A 12019-nucleotide genomic window follows, 5' to 3' on the forward strand; every position below is an offset into this window, starting at 1 on the left:
TCAGAAAGCCGGTTCTTAAATTCAAACTATTTGGCGGCAGCCAGTAGTAGCTTCCTAAATAACACAGAAAAAAAAAATAGGGTTCTTACATTAATGTGTTTTGAACTGGGCATTTAAAGAATAGCAGAAATAATTCTAAGTGAACAGAAAAGTATAACAGAAGTGATTTTCACTTAACAGTTTTGTAAGCAATGCATTACATTGGCCTTTCAGAAAATAAAATCAAATGGAAGCGTTAGTCAGTTTAATGCTGTGTTGTGCTGTAATTTGTGTTTCAGAAAGATCAGTGCAGTGCTCAGGGGTACACAGATTCCTCTGAATGCACACCCAGTCACTCTCAGCTCCTTTAGGGACAGCCTATGCCTCTTAGATGGGAGCAGAGTATTTGACTTTTCAAATCAGTGACAAATTATGTTTTTCTGATTTAGATTCTATTTTCAGCCTGGTATTGGATACAAGTCAAAATAAAACTGGAGCAAAAGTAAAATTGCTGCAAGGAACTAGAATTCAGCCACATACTAAACTGCACTTTTAAAGGCTCAAGCTATGTCAACTGGTGCCAGGATACTGTTCTCCTATAGTAGAGCTTCTAAGGGAAGAAAAATTTTTTTAAATAATGAATATCATATAGCATCATGTTCTCTACTTATAATTAATCAAAATGTATGTCTTTGTGGGTGTAAAATCCATCCTTTAAAACGGAACTCAATAACAAAGCTGGAATCAAAAGGAGAATGTATCATTAAATTTGCTTGTGATGTGCATATAATTACCAAGTTATTTCTTTAAAACAAGGTCAATAAATCAATGTCCCTATTAAGTTCCCAACATTTTATTATTTATCTCCAATAAACTGCACCCAGCCTGGTGACAAGGGCAACTGTTTGTTTTGGGAGCAGCTGGATCTGGCTCCAGATTTCTCTGATCAGAGTGCATAACCAAAGACCATTCGACAGCGGTTCAGATGAAGGAGGACAGAGGGACATCTGTGTTCTGTCAGGAACACGATTTAGGAACATGTTGGAACGGATAGGAGCTGCCTTCACAATTACTCAGCGCTGTGGGAACATCACAGGGATCAAAGGCTGTGAGAGGGCAGGGACAGTCATGGGGCAATCTGCAGGGAGCACTGCTGCCAGGACCTCGTGAGCCGATGGAGCCACAAGAGCTGTGTGCACAGCCTGGGGTTTATTGCACTGGGCAGCAAAGTTTGGTCCCACCAACCATCATCGTCACACCCAGGTACTGAGCAGAGCTCCCCAGCCCCACAGAAGCTGTGCCTCCACCCTTCTGATGCCAGGGCACTTGGCTACACAGCAAACTGGTACCGGGGCAGGCAGCAGGGCAGCAGCTTGGTGACATGTTCAGCACATGCACAGTTAGTTTGCTGAGTGAAGCTGAGACAAAAGAGCTGCCTCTCCTTGCATTGTTGCTGCTCTGCCTCCCTGCCTGTGCACCCTGCTTCCCCAGCACAGCTTACTCACAAATGCCAGCGGTGGGATGTAGATGGAAGTCTCACCACACACTTTCCCCAAAACACAGAGCTGTTTTGGTGGGACGTGAGCCCTACCATCCTTCTAGTTCTGGGGCTCAGAAAAGAGGGGGCTTGCAGTGAGCACATTCCAGACAAACAGTAGCAATCCTTCACCCATCCAGGCATGTCAGGGAACATTTACAAACCCACAGGAACATAAAATGAACCCATGCCGAAAGAGGGATCAGGTCCCTACATCCGCTAGTGTAACTACTGCAGGAAAAATCTCCAATAATCAATATAAGGGAAAAGGTGGAATATCATGCCTGCTGGAAAGTGCTAGAAGCTGTTGTCCTGGAGCAAGAAGAATGGGGTGGATGCAATGCTGCAACACATCAAGATTCACTTTTTGATGTTTTCCCATAGTTCCACAAAAAGTAATGTTTGAGCAAAGTCATATTCAGCTAAAATTAAGACCAAGATTACAAGTGATAAAAAAATGCAGTAACATGTTTTCACTGTATTTTAGTGTAATATATCTTGAATATCTCATTACTGCATTTCTTTGTAGAGAATCTCGTACATTTCTTTGTACAGAATCTTGTACAGAATCTCGTAGCTGTACTAACTCATGAATTAATTGCACAGAAGAAATATTCCATACACATTTTTGCACAACCACTCCTGACATGAAGCCTTCTTGCTGCTCTGCCCTACAGACACCCCTCTTGGGTGCCCAAAGCTCTTTTTCCCCTTGGATGCTCCTTCCTATTCTGTTCAATGCTCTCCACATCCCCAGAGCAGCTCTCAGTAGCTCCTGCTACCACTTAGAACTCTCTGCATGGTACAGTAATATTAAATACACACACAGAATTTTTCTTCAGTGAAAACACAAAACAATGTTTCACTGAGTATATAATCCTAGTCACTGCTGAAGGAAAGCACAAAAATCTACAGCTAAGTATAAACATCAGGAACCTGTAGCATCCTTCAACTTTGAAAGTTGGAATGAGGACAAAGAACTGCTGCATTCATGTCTGAAGAGACAACATTAAACCTTGCAGGCTAGATATACAGTATAAACATCTGTATGCACACAGATATGTTTATATACTTATCAGACACCCCTATCTATAGTAGAATGGAATGAAGACCTGTCTACATCTATAAAAAAGTATTAGAGCTTTTTATTTAGAAAGAACATCTGCCAGTGCTCCCTTCAGACTTGCCTTCTAATTTAACAAACAACATAAATGAATCCTATTAAATCAAAGTGGGGGCTTTTTTACTTCTAATTAAAGTTATTCCTGATTTATATCAGTAGATGTGAAAAAATAATCCGATCCAAAGTGTTAGACATATGGCAACTTGACTTGTTGCATGAAGGCATATATTCAGTACTACAGAGCTCAGTAAGAAAGCACCAAAATAACAAAGCATCTGAACAGTGGTTTCTCTGGGTGAAAAATAAAAAGGCAGGGGACTTGGTTCTTTCCCTAAACCAAGACTAGGACAAGAAGACTTCTTTGACTTAATGACATTAATTTATGCCAAAATGAGTAAGATGGGAATGAAGCTGTAGTTAGGATGCCAAGATAAAAAGGGAAATTTTAAGTAATGTATATAACATTAAAATTCTTAAATAACCTATTTTTTAGCAACAAGGGTTGCTATAATTACCTCCCAGGGAAACCATGAATGCTGTTGCTTGGGACATCAAAACCATGTTAAATGAAATTTTTGCATTCTTAAACAAAATTTCTCTGCGAGCAGGGAAGAAAAAGGACTTGGATCTATCAGAGTTTTATTAATGTCTTAATTCAAGGAATGTGTTTATTTTGAAAACAAATTCAACAACTTATATGTAAAACTGTAATTGTCTCTTATAGCAACATAACACAGGAAATAACAGTCAAAGCTTAGAAAACACAAATACTAAGGTTATCTCAAAATGCTGCGCTGAACTACTTCTGAATACTTCAAATATTTGGGGTAACATATGCTCTAATTATACCATTGCATTGCTATTAAATTAAATAGCTCCTCTCTTTTTTTAATATACTAAAACAAGACAGGTCACCTGAAATATCATCTATTAATATCAGCATTACAAGACCAGATTCCCAGTGGAGAGGGGAAAAAAAAAATCAATGGGAAAGGAAAGTCTTAACTGCAGCTGGATGACTATTAGCTTTTTAATGCACTAAAACTTCTCCCATTAAACACCCTGTCTAGTCCTGTCCAGCACTTGAACTCCAAACAGAAAAGAGTAAAAACCAATGCAAACTGAGAGTTGTTGGTGATGAGACTCATAAGGAATTTCCAGACCTGCCCAGTAATATGAAAAAAGATGATCTGATGCCACAATAGCAGATACAGCTGCCCTGCACATTACGACTACTTGTTGCCATTACTGTTTCATTCTTTAATACATTAAACTATCTCAGAGCCCAAACAAATATTCAGTTGCAGCTGAAACTTCAGGAGGAAATTTTAGCAGTGATCACAGATGTATGTACAGGAGCATAGCGCAATCATAACACAAAGGCTGGAGAAAAAACCTTTTTTACACTAATCTACGAGAACTCCTGAGACACTAATTTCAGTCTTACAGAATTACCCCAGCATATGTTACAGGCTCTACCTGAATTCGCTCCTGATGTTAACAGCGTACAGACAATGCGTCCCTGACTCTCAACTACAGGTGCAGCTATCTAGGCAATCATTAAGTCGTGGATTTCAAAGTCAGCTTTAAAGAAACTGACCTGTCAGTAATGTCTGCGCATCCAGGAGGCACAGGGAAATCTGTTGCTGAAATATTTCCGAACACATAGCCGGAACTTTGTTTTGTTTTACCCTATTCAGTACAGAGAAGCCCTACAAATGTAAGAAGTTCACATCCCCTCACTGTTCAGGAACAATGTGCACGCCATGCATCATACAGATGTAACTTTTTATATATTAAAAAAATAAGAAAAAAACCGGTCGCTAGTACCAGTGATAAACACTCTATTGCTCTGTTTTCATTCAGAGAGGGGCTCGGCAGAAACGATAAACCCAGCCAAAGCGGCAGCTGCTCCTAAGCGTGACTCTCGACCCGATTTCCAGCACCAGGCTGCCGGGAGCTGCACTCCCGCAGATCTGCGTGGCTGGCAGCCGGCAGCCGGAGCGGGCACGGAGAGGCAGCGGGCTCCAGCGGGCTCCAGCGACCCGGCGGGAGCACTAGGGCGGGGGGCGCGGGCTCCGCCGCCTCTCTCCCGACAGGGACCCGAGCCCCGTGGCAGTGCCGGGCGCGGGCGGGAGCCGGGCGCGGGGCACTCACTCACTCACTCACTCACTCACTCACTCACTCACTCACTCACTCACTCACTCACTCACTCACTCACCGCGGGGGCCGTCAGCCGGCGGATGCTCTCGCCCAGCGAGTCCAGGTTGACCCGCCGGCGGCGCGGAGCGCGGCGTGCCCCGGCGCTGGCAGCGGCGGCGGCGGCGGCGAAGGGGATGTCAGCGGGGCCGGGGGGGCTGCGGCTGCCGTTCCAGCAGAGGCGGGACAGGGGACACTCGCCCTCCTCCTCGGGGCTCGTCTCCGGGCAGTCCGAGCCCAGCGAGCTGAAGGACTCTGACGAGATCTTGCGGCGGGACATGGTGCCGCGGGCGGGCCGGGCGCGGGGCGGCGGCGGGCTCAGCGCGGGGCGGCGGGCAGCCGCGGCGGGCAGCGCCGAGCTGGGCGGGCGCGGGGGCGGCCGCCTCGCATGGCCGCGGGTGCCCCTGGGCGGGCGGGAGGCAGCGGCGGAGCCGCCGCGCCGGAGCGGCGCAGACCGCGGCGCTGCCCCGCTCCGCGGCTCTCCGCGCCGGGCCGGGAGCGCGGGTGCCGCGCCGCTCCGCGCCGGGAGCCTTTAAAGCGGCGGCGGCGGCGACCGCGGTGGCTGCTGCCCTCCTCTGCCTCGGCCGCCCGCCCCGCTCTCCCCTCCCCCGGCTCCCTCGCTGCTCCGCGGGGATCACGTGTTGTTTGGAGCCCTTTCCCCCTCCTCCTCCTCCACCTCCTCCCGCCTCCCCCGCCCCTCTCGCCGCCTGTCGCGCTCGGCCCCGCGGCCCCGCCGGCCCCGCTGCCCCGCGCCGCGGAGATGCCCCCGGCGGGGCGGGCCGAGGGCAGGGCCGAGGGCAGGGCCGAGGGCAGGGCCGGCGCGCAGCCGCTGCCGGTGCCGGGAGGGCGGCGAGGCGCTCCGCTCTGCGCTTTGGAGCTCTGGAGCTGGGATGGGGGAAGCGGGGACGTGGCCCGGTAGCGCGCACGGCTCCGCGGGGAGCGGCGGTGCCCGCGCGGGGAATGGGGACGATCCCGGGTCCCTCCCATGGCTGCCGCCCCGCCGCCGCCGCCTCCAGTCCCGCCGCGGTGCTGGACAGCTCCCTGGCAGCTCCAGCGGCCGGGAAAGCCGGTGCGCGCTCCCTGCCAGCCCTCCCCGCCTGCGAACTTTTGAAATTACAATAGGGAAGCTGAAGCTTAAAAAATAAATCATTTTAAAAACTGGGGAGACAGGATGCCGGCCATCAGCTTTCAGAATCAAAAGCTGTCGTCTTTGTGCAAGCACTCCTCCCTTTAGCACTCTAGGTTGTGTCCAAAACTGCAAAGAAACTAAATTCATTCTCACGCTACAGCCCTGGCAATGGGAGAAAGGGCTGGGCTAAGAGAGATGACCAAAGCAGAGGAGCTTCGATCCCGGATGGCACACAAGGTATCTTCTTCCCAACTTTCCCGACCCATGCTATCAGTTTAAAGACACCTTTTGAGATTCTTTAAAATAGTGATAACCCCATGTAGTTCTCCTCAGCAAAAATGCTCCAAGGAAATGTGATCTCAGCTGAAGTGGTTCGTCCTACCATCAGTGAAGACAGCTTGTCATTACTTTCCCTTTGTTAAAAAAAAAAAAAAACCCTTATTTTAAAAGGAAATTATTTTAAGGGAGTTTTTACTCTACCTTTTCACTGTACTATGACATGTTTTACAACCTTATCCTTTTAAATGTCTGAATGCAGCCTAAACAAGGACTTACTGAAGAAACGAGGGAGATTTCCACAGGTGTGAAGGAGCTTTTGAGCATGGCCCCAGGCAGCACAAGCCGATGTCTGCTCTCAGAGGGGGCACAGGTCTATGCCTGAACATGCTGCTTTTAACTGGGGCACAACAACCAGGACATTGCTTTCAGTGTGTCATCCTTGTTTCCCTTGACTTGCATAGTGTCTTTTCTTTTTTTTTAATAGAAATAGATATGGAGTCTGGTGATTGAAGCCTGTGGCTTGAAAGGATGTCCTGTAAAGCCAGAGTGTTCCATAGTACCTTCTGTTGCCATGGGAAGTGTTACACTTGGGATGCACAGACTTTTTTTTCTGCAGTCCTGGTGATTCCCTCAGCAGCCCTAGGACATGAATCAGGCATGACTTCGCATTCAAGTAATTCACACACAAACCTTCAGGTCTGTTGTCCTTCTCTGTGTTTCCATTTCACAGATTCTTTGAGATCAGCTGCCCTTGCTGGCCCGCAGGCCAAGCTCCCACCATTGCGGGGACTCAGGAACTAAGGGGTCTGAAAGATGCCCTTCGGTGCTAAGCATCACCCCTAGCACAGCATCACCCCCTAACATCTCTGTGTTAAGATGTTAACATCCTTCACATGCTCCAGTTTCCATTAAATTTATTTCCTTCTCAAAGACCATTTCATGCAGTCCTCAGTGAAGTAAAATACCACTGGTTTCCTGGCTGATGCAGTGACAGTGACAACTGTGTAAGAGCCACATGGTTTAGCACAGAAAATGCAAATACATATTTATAAGTTCTAAACTGAAAAAATACCAAAGTGTCAACTGGTTCCATGTGCAGCACTTCAGCTGTAGGGTAAGCAACTTGCTTGGAGGCATTTTGCGTTTTATTCAGCACTAAGGAAGAGGGTTTCAGCATGACAAAAATTACACCTTTTAGGTCTTCGGTTTTCTCTTTTTCTTGAAGTTTAAAGGAGCACTTCCCAATGCAACTTATTGGTAGCATTTGACAATGCTTGAGTTACCTTTGCAGCTTTAAAAATTACTTTGCTAATGCTCCTCATGGCCATATTCCTTTTATGTCTATAATATAGTGATCCTGAAGTGGAAAAGAAAATTCTCTGCCTCAGTGACTATTCCTGAGGTCAGGACATCATAACCAAATGTACTTGTACCAAACCAACTCTTTTGAAGAACATGAAGGATATTTTCCTTCAATGTCTAGATAGTGAAGTTCACAACTCAGCAAAAAAAATGCCATTAGGTTCTTCAAGTATATTTTTCTTCAGATGAAGCAGACCTTTGAGTAAACCCAGACCATGTTGGCTAGTCTGATTAGATACAACCTTTAAAGCTTGTGAAATTAAGCCTCATACCTGCCCAATACAGTTACTAAAGATATCAGTAGTGTGCATACTGCAACTCTGTTTGGGATTCATGATATGAAGTGCACAGAGCTGAATAGAGCAACCAGTTGGAAAAATACCAAACACCATCATAAGTTGTCTCTAGCTAAATAGAAATAGACAGCAGAAGATTCAAGATGATGCAGATCCCAGAGGTGAGTCTGGTGAGCAAACAAGTCATTCAGTCCCCAGTTAATTATTCTCATTTCATTTTTCTTGATCCAGACTCAGCCTTGGCAAAAGCTAAATACCACAGGGGTTGCTTCATCTGGCAGTCAAATGCCTTTGAGAGCCCATAGACATAGACATTTACAGCATATAAGAGAACAAATATTCTTCTTTTATACGTCTCATCAGCCCCAACCTGTAGCTGGCACATTATTGGGTGAATAGCAGAATGTCTGTAAAATTAATAAGGTTCACTAAAAGAATACCAATGCAACTTTTCTCTCATACTACAACAGAGTGTGATGTATGTGTCTCACATTACAGACACTTTGGAAAAAAATTTGACTACTTTTAATTCTTTTACAATTTCTAATGCATAATTACTCTTCTCATTAGACAGCAGCTGAACATGATCCAGAGTGTGCCCAGGTGGCCCAGAAGGCCGATGGCATCCTGGCCTGGCTCAGCCAGGTGTGGCCAGCAGGAGCAGGGCAGTGACCGTCCCCCTGTACCCAGCACTGCTGAGGCCACAGCTCCAATCCTGTGCTCAGTTCTGGGCCCCTCAGTGCCAGAGAGACATTGAGGGGCTGGAGCGTGTCCAGGGAAGGGCAGCGGAGCTGGGGAAGGGTCTGGAGCAGAAGTGCTGTGAGGGGCAGCTGAGGGAGCTGGGGGTGTTCAGCCTGGAGAAAAGGAGGCTCAGGGGGCCCTCAGCACTCTCTGCAGCTGCCTGACAGGAGCGTGCAGCCAGGTGGGGTCAGCCTCTTCTCCCAGGTAACAAGTGACAGGACAGGAGGAAACTGCCTCAAGTTGTGCCAGGAGAGATCCATGCTGGACATCAGGAAGTTTATTTTTCCACAGAAAGGGGGTTAAGTATTGGATTGGAGGTGATGGAGTAGTGCTGTGCTTTAGTTGACAAGGTTATGATCAGTCAAAGGTCAGACTTAATGATCTTAGAGGTCTTTCCCAACCTAAATGATTCTGCGTCTCTGTGATTCTAAGGAAAAGATTATTAAAATCACAAATTTTTTCTTATTTTTTATCTATTTTCACATTTTTGTCTTAGTACTAATGAGCAAAATTTACAAAACTGACTTCAGTCCTGACAGAAAATACATGGTCTTTAATTTCCATTATTTATAGTATGTTAGTTTATTGTTAATTATTCATGATTTTTTAATTTATTTGCTATTAACTATGCATTTCTCATCAGACATATGCTGGAGTTTTGATATTATTTTTATTCACAAATGCTGTTTTTCTACAGCTCACACAGCCTTGGAAGATTAAAATAACAAAAACAACTCCATCATAGTGCATTGCATTGTCCTATCTGCCTTTGTTGAGAAAATGTTAGCTGTAAAGCTGCTAAAAGAAAGTATTTTAACTAATCCCTCTATTAGTTGCACATATCACATATATCATATATGTAGTTAATATCATTTCACATTATATGGCTTTTTATAATAATCTTTTTTATGGTGCTGCTGAACCTAAAAGTACTTAATTTTCCTTTAATAGAAAAGATTGTTGTCATGGGATCAATGTGTCCCCACAGAGAAAGTAAACACCTGTTTTGCAAAGCATTTCTAAAGCAGCAGGAGACTGTTATCCTGTGACAACATTGTGTTACAATTACTTTATTGCAGTCGGGCAAAATGAATGATGTGCAGCGAATTTATTCTTCATTCACATTCTGCCAAACCTTCCTGTTCTTTATCCAATGACTTCCATCTGGAGTAGTGCCTGGAAGGATGGCTGGGGCGTTCTGCCATTTGTCATTAATGATCTGTTGAATTACAGCTGGCTTGAAGAACAAATCAATTCTATATTTTAACTACTCAGAAATATAGTTTATGTGCAAAGTGCAGCAAATTCACATTGGTCTAAGTTGTTGTTCTAGTCATCAGGTTATGTTAGAGTCCAGCATGTTACTGAAGCAGTAATAAATCTCTTTTACACTGCAAGATGACATATTGTGCAATGAAAGCAGAAGAATCAGTGTCCTAATGCTCATAAAATATCTTTAATCTGTGACCCTCAGCAGACTATTAGGACTTCTTTCTTGTGGATGAGAAAAGCAAACAAAGCACTGGTGACATACCACAAGAGTCACACCACCTAGCAGATCAATGGCAGAATCAGGAATTCCTTGTTGCCTAATCCAACTTCAAGACAACTTTATTCAGGATCAATTGGCTGGAAACATGAATGGACAGCATCAGATCCATTTGTAAATTTAGGGATTTCACTATACTGACTTGCCAAAATAGGATCAAAAATAGATGTCAGGGCTGTGAAAAGAGCTAAGGTATATTGACATCATCAATATTTCACACACCAAAAAAAAAAAGGTGAAGGAAATGCCTGATGGAGTGAGAAAAATAAGAATGTCCAAATAGCAGTGCTTTGACCCAGATGAGTAGGTCAAACTGAGATTGCAAATCTCAGGGAGAAGTGATGGCATACAATTGTAACTAATTGTTTAGAATGAACACTCAGCTGGCTAAACATTCAGACCTAAAAACTTACAAACTGCAAAATAAAAACTGTAGCTCAGAACTCAAAATCTCCTATTTTCATTCCACTTGCACAGAAAGGCAGATGTGTTGAATTCAGCCCTGGATGAGGTAAACTGAACCTTTTCTTGATCAGTGTTTCTTCTGTGTCCTGAGTATTTTACCCTGAGGACACCAGGCAGCAGGGGCAGCATAAGTCCTGCCTCAGAGTTACCTCTAAACCCCACTGAAATTAATTTAAAACTCTAAAACAGGAAGATGCTGATGAGCATCTTTTCTGGTCTAGAGCTACCTCACCCCAGCAGTCTTTGCAGCTTTGTCAAGCCACTGTTTACGGAACAGCTCCCTACAAAAAGCCAGTTTGTTTCCACTCTTGCAAACATATTTATCCCAGACATACTTCCTGCTATAAGCAGTTTTTTTGTAAGGATATCAATGTCATCACAAGTCTAAGCCAAAGAAAATACAGTGGTTTCTAGGCATGCACATATGAAATTGAACCAAATTTGCTTTCAAGCACCCTGTGTATCATAGCAGGAGTTCAAATAGAACATGTTTTCCAGACTTCTGGAGAAGCTCCTTCCACTCTTCATACAACATGAGGATCCAAAATGGAAAGAGCTTTGAGCTTCTTATGCTCCGGACAGAGGCTGAATTAAGCCAGGACTCTCAAATTTCCTGAGCTGTCTGCTAGGACTGCCTTTTCTCCTGAGGAGAGGCAGAGTGGATGCCCATGAGGAAAGGTGCCCCTCATGTCTCTCCCAGTCCTCTGGCTTGCCTGTAGAAATTCCCTTTGGTGGTCTCTCACAGCACACTCCAGGCAGCCCTGTGATCTCAGAAGCACCAGAAAAGCATGTAGCAGCTCTGGAAGCAAAAGCAAGGAGTTAGCAGGCAGGTCCTGGAAAATCGGGGTAATCACAAAGTACTGACCAGGTTTGACTAGGTTTGAACCTGAGCGGTTTTGTAGGCCAGCAGTGCTGCACAGCATCTGGGAAGGGACGAGCCTGCAGCAGAGCTGGTGTAAGGAGGTGTAAGGAGGGCTTTCTGCAGCAGCTCAGCAGGACCTGGCGGGAAGCAGGACCAGAGGAGGCCAAGCACAGAGTGTCATACTGCAGCTCCTTTTCTCTTGTCTGGGCGAGCTGGTTCTTGCCACAAACACTGCACACACTTGTTACTTCTCAAACTGAACTTTCCACCAGATATTTTCCTATTTAAAAGTTCCAAAATTTAAATTATTGCCACCTATGTGGCAATACCACCTTACCAACTGGTCTAAGATTAATTCACACTGACATCTTGTCTGATTAGATTACCTTTTTCGATTTTATCTTAATGACAGGAAATCCCACTATATTTTACCCAGACTTCTTGAAAAGTGAAACTTTCTGTCATATAAGGACTGGGAAGATTTTCTCTTGGAAACTT

General features: G+C 45.1%; 1 protein-coding gene across 1 annotated transcript in view; it reads right to left on the minus strand.

Moving 5' to 3' along the window:
- GUCY1A2 (guanylate cyclase 1 soluble subunit alpha 2) overlaps positions 1–5118 on the minus strand; it is a 153177-nt gene extending 148059 nt beyond the window's left edge. Inside the window, exon 1 of the mRNA XM_063148946.1 lies at positions 4861–5118. Within this exon, the coding sequence (XP_063005016.1) occupies positions 4861–5118 (258 nt within the window). The remainder of the gene's footprint in view (positions 1–4860) is intronic.
- Positions 5119–12019: the final 6901 nt, after the last annotated feature.

The sequence above is a fragment of the Melospiza melodia genome, chromosome 2 (assembly GCF_035770615.1).
Source record: "Melospiza melodia melodia isolate bMelMel2 chromosome 2, bMelMel2.pri, whole genome shotgun sequence".
In the NCBI taxonomy this organism is placed as follows: domain Eukaryota; kingdom Metazoa; phylum Chordata; class Aves; order Passeriformes; family Passerellidae; genus Melospiza; species Melospiza melodia.